General features: G+C 39.3%; 1 protein-coding gene across 2 annotated transcripts in view; it reads right to left on the minus strand.

The window, feature by feature from the left end:
* Positions 1-19,525, minus strand: part of FRY (FRY microtubule binding protein) — a 177,539-nt gene extending 158,014 nt beyond the window's left edge. For both annotated transcript variants that reach the window (XM_075050626.1, XM_075050625.1), the window contains exon 1: positions 18,807-19,525. In XM_075050626.1, coding sequence (XP_074906727.1) covers positions 18,807-18,876 — 70 coding nt within the window. In that variant the 5' untranslated portion in view covers positions 18,877-19,525. The remainder of the gene's footprint in view (positions 1-18,806) is intronic.
* Positions 19,526-20,546: the final 1,021 nt, after the last annotated feature.

A 20,546-nucleotide genomic window follows, 5' to 3' on the forward strand; every position in this document is an offset into this window, starting at 1 on the left:
CTTTCTACTTTGAATAGCATTTTGAAAACTAAATGCAAGCAAAGAATATATGGGATATTAATTCTAACCTATGGAGAATTGCATAGCCAGAGACAAAGAACGCATGCCACACAGACAGAATAAGGCTTTCTATTCCTGGGAAGCACTGATTATGAAAAAAGGCCTGAGACCAGGATGACTAATGTGTCGAAAACAGGCTGCTATTCTTGTGACCTGAAGAGCTATGGAGAGCCTTTTCAAGCAGGATAAACAAAAGCAAAAGTAGGAAAGCTCTACTGCTTCACTGCCAGTGTCTCTGCAACTGCTGCTGGATGCTCACTCCTGTCCTGGTGTCTGCAACTTGAGAAAGATGCTGATGAACTAGAGGACATTCAGGAAAGGCAACTATAAGTAATGACTGGAAAACTTGCCTTAAAGCTTAAGTTAGTTCGACCATGAGAAAGTTACACAGTCATTTAATCACATCCTCTAATGGCAGGAATTTGCACCTATTGCACCTACAATGGCACCTATTTGCAAAACATATTTACACAGAGCCACTCAACCCAAAATGCCTTTTTAGACAACACAAGCACTCAGGCACTTCTAAGGTGTAATTCATTACCTCCTAATAAACATGTCTAAAGCAGCCCATCTGAACTGCACCCTGAAAGTGCATATTTCTCTCCACTGGCTATCAGGAAAGCCAGGCTTGACTATGTCAGACATAATATAGACACAGAGAATGCCTGAAAGTTAGGTGAGATGACTTCCATGCCTGCTAAGCATGAATATGAGGAACAGAAATTTGCTAAGAGACAGCTTCAGTAACATCCAATGTCTGGAATTTTAAACTAGACAAATGCATTAAAGAAGTTAAACACAAAGGGAAGGAGATTAACCGCCAGAATGCTATTAAGGCTGGTGCTGATTCTTCCATTAGTGGAAATTTTAAATTAAGATTTTTTTTTAAGATGTGCTTTAGCTCAAACAGAAATTAATTCAGAGAAGCCATAAAGCCTGCTCTATGAGGAGAACAGATTGGATGACACAATGGTTTTTCTGGTTGTGTAATTTATGACTCGTTGAATACATTAGTAGAAAACATATTGCTGAGAACAATCTTTCATTGGTAAAAGTACGATACAGATGTTCTAAGAAGGATTCTTCTATCTCTGATCTCGATAATATCAAGAAGCAGAAGTCTGAATGCCTGTAAGTACTCGGTTTCTCCTTGTACATCCAGGTACAACTATAACTTGTGTGATCAGAGTATCTTTGTGATGTATGTAATAATTTCCTGCCATGATGGTTTCCTTGTCAAACACACTTCGCCAAAACAGAAGCTGATTTTAAGGGTTGTTTTGTAGACTACACCTTGGGAGAACGTGAAAGTGGCAGCAACTTATTGGGATGATTCAATTTTCAGGAAATATTTTAAAGAAAAAGTAGATTGCCAGAATAAGTTATAAATATGCCTTATAAGTAAAAGTGGTAACCACACAAAACAGTGGTTTGCCTTAAGAGAATGCTTGTATAGAAAAGTGAAGCTCACTGAAGGTGCAGTGATATGCTCCAGGGAAGCCATATTCCACTGTCTGAATGAATGAGGAGCACAGAAGAACCACGGCTGAAATACTATTACTGGAAGTATATTCACATGCACAAGAAGGTGGACTGTCCTGAGAATCTGGAAAAAGATAAAACCACACCTTAGTGCATGTTACAGATCACTAACGAACGTCTGGCCATCTGCTACAGAATAAAGCTGAATCAATACAACAATTCAAGGCCTGGTCCTTGCATAGTATCACAGTCTGAAATAAAATTCAGTTTCATACTTGGGTGTATAAGAAAGGTTGTGGTAAAGCTGTATGCATTACAGAATTATGTATTCCAACTACTGGACATAATTTTCTTCACTCTTCTCTTGTGACGCCTAAGAAGTTCACCAAATCCAGTAGTGTCCTGCCTCTGTCCCAAAGGGAACTTTATAACACAAAGTTGAGGCTCCAAGGGGGCGGGAGAGGTCAGAAGAAAACCACGTTTCCAGCATTAAGCAAACAGGCCAGAATTGTTCTGTTAGAAAACCCTGATTCTAACTGTAGAAAGAAATTAAAAACAGAACAATACTGACCTAAAAAATGCATAAATGGTTTTGTAAAAAGGTATGGAATCAAAAAGGTAATTCAAAGAAAAGAGGGTAGGCAATGTTTGGCAACACCGTTCCATAAACTGTGATCTTACCATAAATTGTATTAGTTACAAGCATCAGTTGTTGTTATGGGACATCACTTCGCATCAAACACAATGACAAGCTATATTAGCATAATGGGTTATTATTCCCAGATCCGTGTGATCAGTACTCCATGGCAACCCAATGATAATGAACGGCTTTGTCAGTAAGAAAGCATGTACAAAACTATATGAAGCACAAATCTCAAGTACCTGAAATGGTACATAAGGTTGTTAATAAATTAAGAATTTAAACACCAGCACTGACATTTCTTTCCATATATACACAGCAAGAGGCACTGAAATTTTCAGTACAATCTCAGCCAACCATCACCATTGTGGGGACTTGGCATTTCCAAGACACTTTCACTCAGGGCTCAAGTCAGTTGAGAAGTTGGGTGCTTAAACCCAGCCTGTGGAACAGAAACCAGAAAACTAACCCAAGTGATCAGGTGAGTCAGGCAGCAGCTCAGATCAGGATCCACAACAGCCAACCTGGGCCCAACACCACCTTAGATACATCCCCACATGGACCTCACATTGTTGAGCCACTTCAGAGGTACAAAGCAGAGCAGAAAAGCAGCTCCTCTCCTTTTCAGTTTGGCTGTAACTGCTTTTTATGTAACAGCTTAACGGCTAAAGAACTCAGCCAGAATGTGGTAGCTTTGGGTGAAATGCTTAATTAAACCTCAGGGATCTGAACTCTCATCTCCCACCTTCTTGGAGAGCACTCTCATTTTCTGGCTACTGGCCAGAACAGTAAGGAATACCCATGTCCTGCTTGTTCCAGGTTTGACAAATTTGAAGAAAGAATTCAATGTGCTTTGAATTAGAGAAGAAATATAACAGCAAGCAAGGCTCTAGCTCAGTAGTTGCCACTTAGTTAATCAATGACTGACAACTACTAAAAATTGTGTGATAGATTAAATTGTAATAAAAAGTAACATTAAACAATAAAGGTATTTGGGCAAGGGAATGCCTACATTGGTAAATTACCTCTTGTTCTTGTCACTGTGTGTTAGAGAGACTTCACGAATGCCTCCAAAACAGATCCTTCAGATATTTCTACCTGTTTTCTGCCTGAGGCTGAGCCATACTAAATAACTGCTGTCATGAATTCGTCTTCTTCCTGGGCTTCTTTTTGAATCCCAGTTTATTGTCCCACAAAGCAGAGCAACGGGTAGGGCAAGAATCAGCCTCCAAAGCAAGAATTGTTCCAGATGCCCCTCTCTCCCTAGTAAAGACATCTCTGGTTTGGCACAGTATATCCTTGTGATATTACATGCCACTATGTAACAGCTGCACAAAAAACATACAGGAACTTTTAAATGCTATAAAATGCATGTTACACTCTTTATGTACCCAGTCCAGACCAATTATCGGGACCAAGCTACTAATCCAAATTAAATCAGTCTTTCACATGAGATAAAAAGATGCCAGGATAATGACCAATAAAATGAATGTCCACTTAAACTTATTTATTTTCTTCATTCTAACCAACAGTAAACGCTGCATTTGTAAGAGTAATATTCGTTGCATATATTTTTCCTAACATCTTTAAATAAGATAAATGAAAATGTGAAAGGATTACAGTTAATCAGATTATTTTAAAGACCCTGGGTATGCTAAATATGACCCTCACATATACTAGGCACTTAACCAAAACCACAGGGATGGATGCTCTCTGCTGCAGCTGAACCCAGGTTAACTGGCCCCTACTCTCTCTTTAGGTGGAGGCACAGTGAAAACCCCAGGACTCTGCATTTCGTGCATGGGCCTACTTCAGTAGATTTTACCTGCTGGGCAGATAAGCACTTGAGCATCCAATTTGACACGACAGAGGGTGAAACACTCCTGAGGAAGTGGAAGGATAGATGAGAAAAGTCACTGTTTAAAGAAACATGATTACGTGGTTCAGGTGTTTAGACAAATCTCAGGCATGTCTGCGAGGTACACACTCGGGCTCATAATGTTTGATTTACGTCCTAAGATCTGTATGCCCTTGGCCACCGTAGCTGCTCAGTAGACACAAGCTGTTCTGAATTATTTTGCCTTGACTGACAGAAAAGCACAGACAGAACCAACCAAATGAGCTATTCTGTGGCAACTGCTTATCATAAATGCAACATAATTCAAGAATTAATTTAAAATATATCCTTAAAGATAAAGCTGGATAAGCATCCTGAAATTCTGAAATCTATACGGTAATCTTTTATTCAGTATTTCAGAAAAGATGATGTCATAGAAGTGAGTTTTAACAGATGAAATTGCAAACATCAGGCATAAGGAGTGACTAAAAACTGTGTTATCTGTTGGTTTTTTGTAAAACTTTACATTGTATTTTGATTTTATGATTCCGTAAAAAGAAATCAAAGATAATTTTCTTTTCCTGAAAAAAAGTATAGTCTAAAACTTCATGTAGAATATCTTAATACAGTAATTTTAAAATATAGTTTGTGGGTTTTTAAAAAACACACATGAAATCAGTCTAACTCCAATGCCGCTGATGTAAACAGTTATGTACTCCCTTGTCTTCATAAAAAAAAAGCCTTAGGACAATGCTTGGCTTTTATATCTTACTTAAATGATAATTTAAGAATGCAGATATTTATCAGAATTTCATGACACTGTGCCAGTTCTTGCACAGTTTATGGAAAACCATAGCTATAATTTGAATCCACAGTGCATATGATGTATATGATACAAAACAGAAAAAAGAGTTTGAAAGATTGTAACTGATCACACTGATCATTTGTGTCATAAGAAGTTTAATGACTGAAGATCATTTTCTGTATTAATCAGCAAGATACAATTTGTTATATACATTTGTGCACACACACGCACTTACATAATAAATGTAAACTATATCAACTTGAAATGTCATTTCTGGATTTAATATTATAAAAACGAAAACTTTATAACAAAAAGTCATGCCCTGAGGATATAATCATAATATAAATGTAATCTTTAAAATGCATGACATCCCAGTAAGGCAGGCTTTAGGAGAATTTACCAAGAAGGTTGAAATTTGGTATGTAAATGTTTAGGATATGTGCTAGCTCTGCAAGAGGATCTGACTAGTGTTATACACCCTTTCGTACTTAACCAAGAAAAATGCTTGATTAAAATCAGTGGCAGCAACTTTGTAGAAACTATCTCATTATTCTGCAGGAATAGATTCCTTTTGTAACAAGAAAAAAGACTGCATGAAATAATAATAGCCTTTATGGTTCCTTTATGGAACTAGAAAGAATGGTGTTAATATTAGGCAGAAAGCCATTCTAAGTATCTATTAGTATCATAAGCACATAATAAATCTAAACAAATCTCTAACTTGACAGTAGTGTGATGCTTCCATTTTACTGCTTGAAGGACTACTGTTTGCCCTCAAAGAAATTAAAACGCCCTTATTTGTAATTGCCATTCTCAGCAGCTCTGCTGTAATGGACAGACTTCTGGGTTTCCCACTTTGGGCAAAATAGAGCTGGAAATTGGCCCAGGTGCAGCTATGACTGTGCAAGGACCTTCTCCCACTGCAGTTGCAGAAGACAGTCAACCCTACACCTCCCCTTCCAGTGAAGAGCTAGCCCTTACACTACAGTTTAAAAATGTAGCCAGTCATGTTTTTCATGTTTCAAAAATAAGTTCTGTCTCAAAAGACATTTACAGATTCCCATGTAAGTACGTTTTCAGATTTTTACTCTAAATAATTCCTCATTTCATTTGAGTGTTCTTTTCTCTCATTTTTCTTTGCTGATACTTATACACTCTAATGTAAGGATTATCACAAATGTCATTAACATGCTATTTACCTCCTTCCAAATCCCTAATGAGGATATAAAATAAAATAAAGCCGAGAGTCCATCCCTGCAGTACCCAACTGCTTAGCTCAATCTAATGTGACAAGAAACCATCAGCAAGGACACTTCATTTATAGTGTCTCATGCCAGTTTTTAACACATTGCTCATAAAACTGTAATGCTTGAAAGCATGCTGAGTGACACAAATATTCACTAATACCCAAATACATGCTCTGTTTCTTCATTCAGTTGAGAACTCTGTCAAAAACCCCCAGATCTGTCTGACATCCTCCCTTGAGAGATCCTCGGACAGAGTAGCTTTTATTATTAGCTTATACGCTACCTGCTGTATTGGAGACGAAATGTGTTAAGAAGTTATCTGCTACTCCATTACAAGTAATAATAAATAGAATAATTGTCTGGTAAGAGTGTTTCTTTGTACATCTATGTGCTTTCCACTGTGTACTGCATTACCTCATTGGACTCAGGCTTTCAGAAGTGAAAATGATAAGCGAGGTAATATAGTGGCCATATGATTAATCTGATGCCAAATGTACCAACTGTTGACCCAGTTACCTTAACAGCACACACAAGTCACTTGCCGCTCTCCTCACCTGATAACATTTAACTCTTTCTGTCACCTAACCCAAGCACTAAGGCAAAGCAAGTCATACCCTTTGCTGGAGGGATTTGCTAGATAGCAAGGATGTAGGATGGAAATCACAGCTCCTGCACTGCATTCTGCGCTTGGGAGGGGATTCCTCTGTCTCTCACCTCCTCCACCTCCCCAGCTGCTATCTTCTTACTCCAGCTCTACAATCTGGTGTGTCCTCATGGCTATGCCTTCCCCACTTCAGGCTCCCCATTCCAGTCCTAGGCTCCCATGCACTGTTCCCCTCGCCCAGCCAAACACTGCTCCCCTCATCCACCCAGTTCTCTTACCCCCATCCCATCCCTCCTCCCATCACTACCCCTTCACCCACCCCTTTCCAGACCCCCCTTGGCCCCATCTCCTACCCTCACTCTTCGTTTCCACTCCCACTGTCTAGGAAGTATCAATTCCCCTATTTCTAATTCCTCCCCCACGATGACTCCCCTGTCTCTTCTCCCTTCATTCCTGCTGGCTCTTTGCTGGGCTCGTAATTCATATTCACCCTCTCCTCCACCCTCTCCTTCTTTGTGTAGTCACCGTATGGAGACAGTTGGCTGTGTCTGTCCCCCACCCACCCCCAAGATCCTCTTCAAGAGAATTTTTAATGTGAACAAACAACAGTGTTTTTGAATTTTCGCATTCTTAGAGAGGGTAGAACCAGTTTTGTGGAAAATTCCAAAATTCACCTTCAGGGACATTAAGTTTAGAAGTGCTTTAGCCCAAACTGCAGAGCTCAGGAAATATTATTGGCAACAGAAAAGAGGGCTTTTACACAAAAAAGTAGGCACAGCAATATCCATACATAATCATTAACAAGTATTCACTTTTTTCTATCTTTTTATAAAATTCCAACCTGTCTAGATTAACAATTTAGTTTTAAAAGTTCATTAAAACAGTAATTCCAATGATTCCAGTGATTTCACTTGCTATAGAAGTTTGCAGCTCCCTGTAACACCCACTTCTACCTGCCCTGTCCCTTACTGCTGGAATACATGACAGACAAATCAGTAAAAACAATCAAAATTTTTAATTTCACTTTCCCTTTAAAAATATTTCCATCTTCTATCTTATGACATACATGTTAAAGACTCACTACGGACAAGCTGAGACTTTGCTTAATTTACTACAAACCCCAGTGACTTTTGTATTTCAAAAGCAGTACTATCCAACTTTTGATTCCCGGAGAGTTACTGCTCTTGATCAAGAAAGAATACATACATTGCTCTGCCATGTTTTCCTGCCTATGAGTAACTGAACAAAAATCAAAATAACCACCTAGCTTTGATTCAGATAGCACACAGATAAAGGGTGTGGTGAGGTTATTTGTTTCAAACATCTGCCTTCAAAGAAAAAGAATTACAGCTAAGTAATCTTCTCCTCATTTAAGGCATCAGTAGTAACAAATATGTACCCTGTGGAATTTAAAATAATCCAAGGACATTTCCATTTTAAAATTACTACTTACCGCCAATTAAAAATCTCATTAGAAATAATAACTAGTTGAGTCATGATTCACAATGTGTCATTTGGCTACCAAGAATGTGAAGGAAGAAAGGTTCTTCCAGTAAAGGAATACGAGACAAGGTTTCATTTCCAGCTCTAACACAGGTTTCATGTGTAATCTTGTGTTTCTCAGTTAATTTCTCTGTTTCAATTTGCCCGGTAATAGCAATAAAGGAATAATACTTCCATCTTTCATATTCATGTAATAATGCTGAAAGAATTTAAGACTGTAAAGCTTCCAGATGGGAAGCACTGTATGAATATTATTATAATGTAGACCATTGCAAGCAAGGTATTTGCAGCAGTTTCCCTGCATCTAAACTAATGAATGTCAATTTGCATCTTGTGAATGCATTTTAAAATAAACAGCACTACGAGTTTTGTGCGCAATGCTCTCAAAGGTGTGACTGAAGCTTGTCTCATGGCTGGGGTATTTACAAAGGCTGTCACAGCAAGGATTTTCTTATGTCTAAGAAGACAGGAAGCTTATGCTGCAATTTTTCATCAGGTAGACTTCCCTCTCCACTACCTCACAGACTCTTCTTACAAATTCTGTAGAAACTTAGGTATCTTTAAAAACTCCACTCTTCTACAAATTGTTCTGAATTTGGTCAACATGTTCAAAAAAGGCAGGCAGACTGAGTAAGCTTTGCTTCCATTGGAAAGCAGACTAAAAAGAATTCCAGTTACCTGGGAACAAATTGCAAAACCTGATGTCAGTTAGCTTAGACCACTTTCAACACACGATATCTCTGTAATATGCACAGAGTAAACTTTATTCTGAAAATATACAACAATATTTTACTGTGAGTGTATGCAGAAAGCTACTCTACAAACTTCTCAAGGAAGAACTTTGGCTAGAACTCTGTACAAGTATCCTCCTGACTAAAAAGGCAAATTGATCCAGACATTTAAAGACATTCGTAAATAACAATCAGAAATGCAGCAAGAAAGATAATTGCATATATTCTGTTCAACGAAAGTTTTTCAAGGGAATCAATATCAAAACAAACAAATTAATAAATGGACATCCTTTGAAGTTTAATTAACTCCACATAGAAGCTGAGACTCTTCAAAGTTACAGAGACAGAGGAGAGCAAGATAGCTCGAGATTAGGAAAAAATGTTAGTATAATGATCACCTAGTTCTAGGAGAATTCCTGCAAAACAATAACTTTGGCAGACTTCTGTGCTGAGTCAGGTACTACTGGTTACTTATGAATTCAGGGGAATATAAACAAGCCTTTCAAAGTAAGACCAAAACCATCTGCAACTTCACAATTATAAATAAAATCAAGAACAATAATAATCAAGATCTGTTACATTCTTTTGATCTGTCCTTGTCTAACGCCAATCCGTCTAACATCTTCACATACTGGCTGTACACAAATCACGACTCCTGACCCACTCACTGACTAGTGAAAACCACAGCAGCCTCTCTGCTTGTATGCATCTGTGCTACATTTGACGACAGCAAATTTCTGAAAGCATAGAAAGTATTCAGGATAAAGACTATATAGCATGTCTTTCAAAAGGGTCCTGTGTTTTTTGTGTGTGAAACTTCTCTGTTAAGGCTCCAACCACCTAATTAAGCTCTTTATCAGCAACACATTCCCCTGGAGACATGGGATAACATGTCACTACAGTGATCCCACAGTATTTACAAAACAACACTCGGATTTCTCTTCAAACCAGTGGCCTGAAAAGCACCCCAAAATCTCTCTTCTAGGATGTGAGAAAGATGAATCTCTCAGGCGGCTCTGTAATACCAGTTGCATCAGTGACCTTGATATGCGCAAACACCGATATTGTTGGTGGCCTCTCTATATTGGTGATGTCTGTATTTAATGCAGAGGACGAAGCAAGCAGCATTCGACAACTCAGTGAAACCACTGCTACTTGGCCAAGAGCAAACTAGGAAGCCAGTGTTTCTCAGATGTGTTTCATTCAGGCACTTGTTTTAGCAAGCTCTGCTGTCTGCTGTGTATAGAAAAACTCTGTCATCCCTTGGTTTTGAATCTGACTAATTTGCAATATATAAAACATCATAAATATGTATGGAATTGCCAGGCTTCTCAGTAGTTCCTTCAAGGAAAAGAGTCTGTGCTCCCGAACTCTGGACTGGCACAAGTTCTGCCTCTCCCCCTTATCAGAAGTGCCATATCAAGGGGCACTCCAGCACCTGGCAGACAGAGGCTGGAGAGACCTTGCTGGTGAAGACTGAGGCAAAGGTGGCACTCAGTACCTCAGTCCACTGTCACTAAAGGCCCTGCACCATTCAGCGATGGGTCCACATTTTCTTTGTTCAGCCTTTTACCACTAACGAAGCAAGACAAACTCTTCTTGTTGCCTTTGATATCCCTTGCAATTTCCATCTCCAGTTAAGCTTTGGATTTCCAAGCACCACCCCTGCATGCCCAGGCAATGTTTATAAATTCCTCCTCTGTAGCCAACCCCTGCTTCTGCCTCCGATATACTGCCTTTTCCGCATTGGAGCTCAGCCATGAGGTCCCTAAGAAACCAAGCCGGTCTCCTCATATGTCTGTTCGTTTCCCTGAGTATTGGGGTGTCCCATTCTCGTGCTTGGAAGATTCTGACCTCAAAGACCTGCCAGCTTTCCTGAGCTCCTTTGCGTTTCAGAGCTGCCCCCCATGGGATCCCACCTAACAGTTTCTGAAATCTGAAAAACTGAAATCCACTCTCCTGAAGTCCAGGGTCCACACTCTGCCACTCTCTCTCCTCGGTCGTCTTGGGATCGTGAGCTCTGACCAGTTCTTCCTTGTTAATGGATAGCAGACCCAGCTGCACTTCACCCCTGTTGGGCCCTCATGTATCAAGAAGTTACTTCCAACACCCTCAAGAAATCTTGACTGCTTGTGTCCTACTATGTTGCACTTCCAGCAGACGTCAGGAGGTTCAAGTCCCCCATGTGAACCACCATCAGCAATTCAGAAACTTCCTTAAGTTGTTTAAAGAAGGCTTTGTCCACGTCCTCCTGATTGGGTGGTCTGTAACAGATTCCCACCATCACCCTGTAACCCTTAAAGTCCTCTCTTCTGACCCTGACCCACGAACTCTCAAGCACACTGTAACCCACCCATCCCATGGAAGAGCTCCATACACATGAGAAGCTCCTTCACAAAACCAGCAACCTCCACTCCCCGTCACCCCTGCAGGTCCTTCCTGAAGAGCTTGTATCCATCCATCACAGCACTCCAACTGCGTGAGCTGTTAACACCAAGCCTGCTATTGCTATGAGGCAGTCTCATGACTGCATGCAGCACTTGACTCCCTCCTGCATGTCCTCCAGAGTGCGTGTATTTTGTATACGTACACTTAAGGTGGGTGTCTCTTCATCCTGTTTTACAGCTCTGAGGTCTCTCTTGTTCCCTTTGCCCTGCACCCTTTGCTTTCCAGCCCTGTTCACCGCTACCTAACTGAACTATGGGTCATAGTCTCCCTCCATTGTCATTCCTAATTTCAAGCCCTAGCAGGCTGATGAGCTGGTTGGCAGATGTCTTGCCCTGCTTTGTCATACTATTGAACATCTTTCCATTTACCTTCTTAAAAAATATAAACAGTAGAAGAACTTACAGTATCTGGCTGAAAGAGCTGCTGCAATGTTTGAATGCTATGTTTAGTATTCCTTTTAGCTGATGCCATAGACAAAGGATTGGATGATTCAGAAGAAACTATATTAGAGAAGGAGGGATTTCCTTTCTATGGACAATTGATTCAAATCTAGTTTAAGTAACTGCAGTGAAATCACCAACTCACAAATAATTCAGCTACCTACCTTTGTGAAATTATTCTGCAGTCCAAATTTATCATGGAAACAACAATAGCAACAACAATTTCACTGCTGATGCTCTGAAGCAGAGAAGAGAGGGATGCAAAAGCTAGACTGGCCTGGGGAAGGAACTAGCTCCAATATTTAGAAACAGGCACAGGTACAGGAGTCACCATTAAGAAAGTAAGTATGATTCCCCATAAAGCTCCACTAGTCTAACAGCAGGAATAAGCCAAAACTGCCTCCTGCTCCTAGTTGGGTATCTTTGTGCCCTTCCTTATGCTGACACCAGCATTTACACCATTTTAAAAAGTTTAACTAGCAGGATATTAACAATATGGGTAATTAGGGTGGGAGAGAAGGGGTAGGAGCACCAGGACAGGAGGCTGGAGTGGGACTGTCCCTCCCAGGCACAGCTACTGCAATGCCACATGTGCCCATTGTGGCTTCAACAGCCACAGGAATTCAGTCTCTAGGGCTACCAACTCATAGCAAGTGTCAGAGCACTTACTGATTGCTTAGAAACTCAGGAATGAATACAGAAAATAAAGCTGGACAAGCACATGCATTCATAATTCTGGAAGTGGGGAGCCTGCTTCCTACTGTCCCCAAGTCAATATAGAGAAGAGAGTTTAAACTATTAATTAAATGAGTGCCTCAAAAGTGAATAAAATACAAAAGGAATGTTAAGTAGCAATTTGGCTTATATGCTCCGTTACTAAACTTTGAACATTTTTGTACATTTCATACACCTAAGGTAACCTGTGTTCCCTCATATATATATTCCCTTTTATATATTTATAATTTTTATATTTATATATACATACATCAATAAAAAAATACTACAGCTTATTCAATGGTATTTTATATGCATAGAGGAAACCACAAGAACTGTTAGTTCTTTCCCTGATCCTTTTGAACAGTAACTAGCTATATTGGAAAAAAACAAACTGCTGGCAATTTGATAAAACCAAGGATATCACAAATTAATCACTCAAAGTGGGTACTAATAGTATAACAGAATAATTTTGTTTTTACTGCAAGTAAAATTATCAGAACCTTTATGGAATACCTACCAGTGATCATCTATGCCTAGTTTATGCCTAGTTTCCAGACTATTTTATATTTTGAGATTAGGACTGAAGTGTTTTTGGTTTACTACAAAACTTTATGTCCTAAGATTGCACTTAAACTATTTGTGGATTTTTTACTACAGTAATTCAAACTTCTTAATGACAAGCAAACTCACTGTGTAAATAAACTGAATTTTGCAATTTTTTTTCCTCCCAATGTGGTAGAAATGATTCTGGAAGGTCCTGAACAGAGTAGCAAACATCAAAACAAATGAAAATCCTTTTTTAAGAGTTCTCAGGTCCCTAGAGTCATGAAACTTTTGCCTTCCCTTACTTCTAAGAAGAACCATGCCAAAATGCAAGTTCTAACATGGGTACCACCAGAACACAAGCGGTCCAAACACTCTGGTTTAATACCTTTCCCTACAGCTCTGTGGAGAAGAGGATCAGATCTGCAGAAAAATATAAAGAAAGATGTCCTGGGAAGTAACAGATATAAAGAAAGATGTCCTGGGAAGTAACAGTCACCACCATCAAGCAAGTCACTTCTCTGCTGACAATCACAGACCACTTAGGGCTGAAGAATACACTAAGCACCCTAATTTCAGGCTCAGTGGATAGAGCAATCAATTCCCTTCAGGCAGCAAGACAGCTTGAATTAATAGCATCTTTTGTCCAAGGCAGAGTCACCCGCCAAGGCCTGAGCAGATGCTAACCTTTGTCCCCAGGGCTCCCTAAGGCAGAGGCTGGGGACGTGGCCAGCTTTCTGCAGGTGTGTGAGGGTGAGACCTCAGCAGCAACCAAGAGGAGCAGGTCTAAGCATGGCCCCAGCCCCAGCTGCAGTTTCTCCATCAGTGCCAGCCTGCTCTCCTGTTTACCACAGCCACATGCCCCCATCCCTTCCCCAGCCGCAAGGCCACCCACCTGCTTCAGGCAAGAACCGATCCTTTCCCTGCAGGGTGAGTTTGCGGCACGTCAGCTTCTTGAAATCAGCTCACTTTTGGGTCTGCAAGAGTAGGAATGCCAGAGCAAGAGAGATGGCAGGGAAGGGTAGGTTCTTCTTGTTCAGTGAACGTGTTTGTTTAAGCAGGCACCGAGAAACACGAAGGAGCCTCTTTCCTTCATTGATATCTTGCTAAAATCACTAAGTCTGATAGCATGGTGTGCTTAGCGTATTCAGCTTTAAACAGGTCTATGTTTGCCTGCAGATAACTGAACCCTTGCAAAACGGCTGTTATCATCTTCCCGCACAGTAAAATCTTACTAGAATATCAAACTAGTGCACCACAGAACTTAAGACATAATGCAGACTTTCACCTAAGAAACTGCCCATGGCCTTCCCTTTCTCTTGCTCACGGACACGGGACTTCATGAATATTCTCTGTAAAAAGGTTGAATTTTATTGCTAAATGTATTACATCCATTTAATGAAGGAGTCAATGTCCTTCATTAATTTCTGTTCCTGACATGGCAGAAACATATCCTCAAGAGCAGAACAGAACATTGCTGACCACTTGGCAGCCAACAACCCCCCAGGCTTCACACCAGCCACAGAGAAGTTTCTCTGATGCCTGATGCTCCTCCGACAACACAACTTGTTTTGACGCTACCACTGTGTTCGGCTCGGTATGCGACCAGCAAGCCGCGGAGGAGCCGGAGGTCCTCCTGGGACCGTCGTGGGATGCCGCCGTGTTTGAGCAATGCCAGCAATAGCTGATGCGGGTGCCTGCGTTCCCCCAGCATTAAGCTGTCTCTGACGTTACCCCCACTAGCCGGTGGCTTTTACCAGCCACTGCTACGGGGACCGGGCACGCAGGAGCACAGACAGAGACCGGTGTGTAGTAGGATGATTGTGCAATGGGCTTTGTACAGCACAAAGTTAAAGAGGATGATGATATGAGGATTTTGATGTGGGTGGTGGCTATAGTGAAAGAAGACGGGGAAGGATGGGCTATGGGAAAGAGACCTGAAGTCCTAATACTGAAAAAGGCCTTATTCCAAGTCTGAATTAAATGCAAGTCCACAGAAAAAAACATCTTGCCACTCTAAGGTGTATAAACAAGTGTTGTAATCCCTACAATAAGGCCCTGAAGATAATTCTGTTCTATGAGAAGTGGCAAATAAAATTAAAATGTTCACTATGCAAAATGTGTGCTCTCATTCCACTACACAAAAAGACACCTTAAAAACTATCTCTAGTAACTGGGAGACTATGAAATGCAGTTTCTGCTAGCCCACATAAGAGTTGACTTGTGAGAGCACAAGTGAGCCATCTACCTGTGCCGTTTGGATTCTTCTACAGAACCCTTTCCTCCAATAAACTTAACTGCTGATCTGATCTACAAACTGCAAAAATCAGAATTTATTAAAGAACTTTCTGAGGTTTATACTTATGGTACTCCAGCATCTTGTAGCTTGACTTTTAAACTTCTATACAGTATTTTTTTTTAAAATATGAATTTGAAAAGTGCATGTGGAAATTAAATTCAGGATAAATCTAATTATCTGATTCATTCAAAAAGTAAAAATACTCTAAGGAAAGAGGAGATTAAAATTTTTAACATTTGGATTCATGTTATTCTTTGAATAAATCACAAATACTTATTTACAAAAAGTATTTTGCAATATTTCCATAACAAATCTGAGTAACAGACTCTTAATCATCCTAATTTTGGTGAGCCTTATTTTATTCTTGTCATCTTATTGACCTCAGTGTGCCAAGTGAGCACTACTCACCTTGAGCAAGCATGGCCCTTTTAGCGGTAATTCCAAAAAGAAGTAATGCAAATGATTAATGCAGTTGTTGACTAATGCAGCATCAATCAGAAGTACTTGAATATTTAAGAAAACATCAGAACACAAATGAGATCAGTTTAAAAAAAAAAAAAAAAAGATTATTCTTATTTTCCAGCTAGAGAATCCCAATTCTGATCCCATCTCCAACACATTACAGGAATATTTTCCAGAACTGCATGACGTGCATGGTATCTTGTTGACAAGTGCAGAGCAAAAGTCTGTTTTGAGAGCTGCAAGACGAGTATTTTGAGGACTCTCAGTCTGGTGGGATGATTCAAAGCCCAGACTGTGACTTGGCTTTTTGTCCCCTAGGAAGAAGAGTGCATGCTCACTGAGAACACAGCACTGACTGTATTATCCTGACTACGATAGTTAACAGGTACCTAAAATGAACCAACCCCAGTGCCCATAAATTACCTGCCTCCTTAGCTGGTTGATGAACATGAAAATCCAAGCAGCATGCTAGGTGAACACCTCTGCAAGTGCTGTGTGACACTGAACTGAAATCCTGCCCAGCATGTCAAGAATGCTAGTTTATTAAACCCCTTAGATAGCAAAATCGGAGAAAATTGTCATCTCAGGTAGAATAACTGAGTATATTTCATGGTATGGTATGGGCAATGTGTGCAGTTGGCAATCTACTGGAAAATGTTAATGCTCTGTGCAAGCCAAAACACAAATCAATAGAAAGGAATGGTTTTGGTGGGACTGTAAAGCCTGGGAAGGATAAGTGCTATTTGCAGCTACTGTTTTAAAGTGCCAATTTACAGAAACATACACGGACAGCACCTCTGCACTATTACCATTCAAGCAAAATATATAGTGTAGGACCCAAAGTTATTTTTCTTTTGAACAGTATATTAGACCTCTTTCTACTAGGTAAATGCCTGGCATAATTTATAGCTTACTTCTGCTCTTGGGTATGCAGACACAGCACCTATTCTCCGAAAAACATGTTCCTGTGCATGCATGTGCAAGCTTCCCAGCAGTTTCTCAAGCAAGGGAAGTGTTTTCCTCTGCTCCACCCATCACATAGCAGAGCTGAAGAAAGCCCTAGGTTTTTTGAACTCCCTGCTGTCTTCTTATCAAATTGTTTGTTCTTCAGCTAGAAAGGATATGTACAGATTTATGAACATAGCCTTCCAGACTGAAAGCAAAAAAAAATAAGTAATAATTTGCAACAAGGTTAAGTCAACCTGGATTAATTTATTGTATTTCCTCTTAGTTTTTATTTAAATACAGTAGAAAGTGTGTTTATCAGCTAAAAGAATGTCAGAAATACCAATTATTCATATACTATTTCCATTTCTCTAAGAGAATTTCATTTAAGGACTTCTAACTTCAGACTAGAAACGTCTTTGCTGTTTTGAAATACTTTCAAGATACTTCAATGTAGAGGAAAAAGAAAAGAAGACTACAATGTTAAATTCAATTCCATAATGTAGACATTTTTATATTCTTAAGTGCTAGTTTCACTTAGTCTTAAAGTTACAGTAGTCTATTACAAAAATAATGCCAGAACTGATTTGATTTCTGCACCATAAAGTGACTTGTTTTTCTTCTGTCATAAACTGTGACTAGCTTGTTATAAAATATGTGTTGTCACAATACACACTTATATTCTCAAGTATTTCCTTAACATTAGTCCAAAAAGGTAACTAAACCATAAAATTCTGGTCCAGTCCTTGAGGGATCACTGATTTGAATGAATATGCACTAAATATTTTGGAAGGAGGGCAGATAAGCAATGCTGTTTAGGTAATAGTATTATTCCCTGGTGGCTTCACACTTGTGGTAGAAAAACAGATTCAAACAAGCACTACACTGTTACTGAGGTTACAGATGACCTGGAAAAATACAGTTTCTATGGATATCATTTAATGAAGACAAGTCTTGCATGTCACACATCTAATATAGTGTTATTTTTATTTCTTCGTAGGTATTCAGATACATGCCTTGTATGAAGCAGATTTTGCCATTTTTTTATACCATAGAATTTTAAAATACTAGTCTTTTATGCAGAAGTTACTGAATTATAGATAGTGGGATGATCAGAACCTTACTGCATTCATAGCCAAGTTGGATTTTTCCAGAGACACTGTGTTCTATCTTTTAAAAACAGTTAATTATAGACATTTAGCACTGTTAATACAAGCTTCTATAGAAAAGAAATACACTGTTAATGTATTTTAAATTAAAAAGTAAATTTCTGCCAGATCTATGCCATGGCCTTATGTAATCTGAATATATTTGCAAGCACTAAATTTTATTCAGAAATCTTCATTACATAATATTGCTAAAAATCTGAAGAGTGATTGATTTAAACAGCAGTGGAAATCTAGAACAGCAATACTGAAAAGACCAAGGAAGACTAAAATGCTATTTGTTTACATTCTGCAAAACCCAGCCTGGATTAGATAAACAGATGGATTCTTTCTGGATAGAAATATTGCATAAGATTCTGAAATTAAGCATAGAGGGTGGGAAGTGCAGCTATAAGCAACTGATGTTTTGCTTTTCATCACATTGAAATAATGACTTTCAGACCTGAAGTATAATAATTATATTTTTGTCCTCGGTGCACAATTAATAAAAACCAACTTCTGAGCAATGCCACACCCTTGTGATTAAACAGCATTTTCAAAAATATTTAGATAAAGCTTGAACAAATCAAATAAACACGTAGGCAGGAAATGCTGTTTGGAATGCACTCCCTGCAATGTACTATTAGAGAGAGCCAGAAAGCAGCCTAACTTCAGAATTCAATCAAGCAAAATCTAGTATAATCTCATTACAGCCTTTGCAGTTAATGAAACCTATTTAAATCTCTGACATTCTGATTTTTAGAGCTGACAAAAGCAAAAATTATTTGGTTTATATAACACAAACATATAGAAATATAAGATTTTATCCTTTAGGTTATCCTAGCTATTTACCAAGCAATGCGTAATATGAAAAGATTATTCTTCTGCTACTCACTATTGCTCCAGGATTTCAGTAAATATTTGATACTGATTTCAAAGAAGCCTGAATCCTGCTGGCTAGCCATGTCTGCTGCATACAAAGAGGCTTCTATAATTCTGAGCAGCTGAAGTGGCAGGTACTATGTATGTAGATGTGACTGTCACCAGTTAGTGATGTAAACGAGGGGTCAGAGGAGGAAATGAAGTCTCCGCAGATCCACTTCTTCCGTTCATGGTAGGTAAGCTCATTAAAAAAAAAAAAAAAAAAAGCTCAACAACAACAAAAACACACCATGAGATTTTTGTCCTTTGCTCTTCCTCCAGGGCTCGTGCTTAATTCTATCTGCAGAGTATTTTATTCCCTCACCCCCTCAGTATGTATTTTCATTTATTCCATTCCACAACTGGGCAAATTTCTTCCGGTCAGTTAAGGCATATGCAGCACCACAGCACTTGTTCCATAAGCACAGTTAGAGTATCTTCCCGAAGGGTGTCTGGGCTGTGCTTTTAATAACGTGCAGTCTGTCTGTCTGAAGCTTTTTTTCCATCAGAAGCTGACAGCCCGAGCGTATGCACCTCCTCGTGTGAACCAAGTATCAACTTGAAGCCCCGCTGAAACCGTCTCTTCTGCAGCTGGAGAAATTTCACATGTACTGTTTAGCTTTAGGAAAAAAAGCCACTCTCTAAGGAATATCCTCTGCATGCTCTGGTCAGCTGCTCTCCTTCCGCCTGTTTCCAAGAAGAGCACGCTGAACTATACACAACTGCATCATGCTGCGGTAAAGCAGAGCTGCACCCATATATCTGATTGCAGTGACGTTGGGAAAAAAAAACAACGCTCCCCTCAGCCCAGTTGCACAAGAGAAGCACTTCCAGAGCACTAAAAACACTGCATTCAGACTGGCTGCTTCTGCTTTTCTTTCACTGCTACAGAAAAACGTGTTGTCATTTTTTTTCCTGACTTTCCCCCCCCCCCCCCTTAACAAAGATGAGAGACGGCAAGCTGAATTCATAATGGCAAAGAAACCAGAGAGCTCACTGCTTGGTATTCACCTCCAAAAGAGCCACAGAAAATTCTCAGTTTGATGTCATTTTTATCTTCAGTAACGTTTTTTTAAAAAGGAACTGAATTCACGTAAGAAAATGAGGCAGAAGCAATTCACTGATTGTTAATCTCTCTGTATTTTCTACAAAATACTTAATTGCTAGCTACAATTTCCATATTCCTAAGGTTTTATTTCAAATAATCACAGTACATCACTATGCATATTTTAATGGTAATGAAGAAAAGAAAGAAGAATCAGTTTCCCAAGTACTTTTTGTTTCATATATTCTTGGTATCATCCTTCCAGATATTATTTCCTGGGAATAACAGCACTTTTCTCACTTAGTGGAATAAATTTCCTGCAGTATCTCATAATTACAGTATCTGAGCCAAAATAGAGCTTGTCTGCTGCTGCTGCTTCTAAAAACTTTGTCAGCAATTACATTTGCATGTTATTTTTAGTTTCAGTGTGCAGAATATTTGATGTTTGGATTGGAAACTGAGGAACACAAAGGTCATTGAAACCAAACTCCTGTGGTTCTCACTGAAAATATGCTAAATGTCTTCTGTAAACACACCTCATCTAGAGATAAGGTATTGTGTCCTCAATAATGGAAGGTTGTTGTGGAAACTCACTTTAGAAACCTTCTTTCAACTCCTAAATGAAGTTTACTCAAAGCCAGTTTACACCCTTTTGTGAACATGGACTAT

This window comes from Buteo buteo, chromosome 18 (genome assembly GCF_964188355.1).
Source record: "Buteo buteo chromosome 18, bButBut1.hap1.1, whole genome shotgun sequence".
NCBI lineage: Eukaryota > Metazoa > Chordata > Aves > Accipitriformes > Accipitridae > Buteo > Buteo buteo.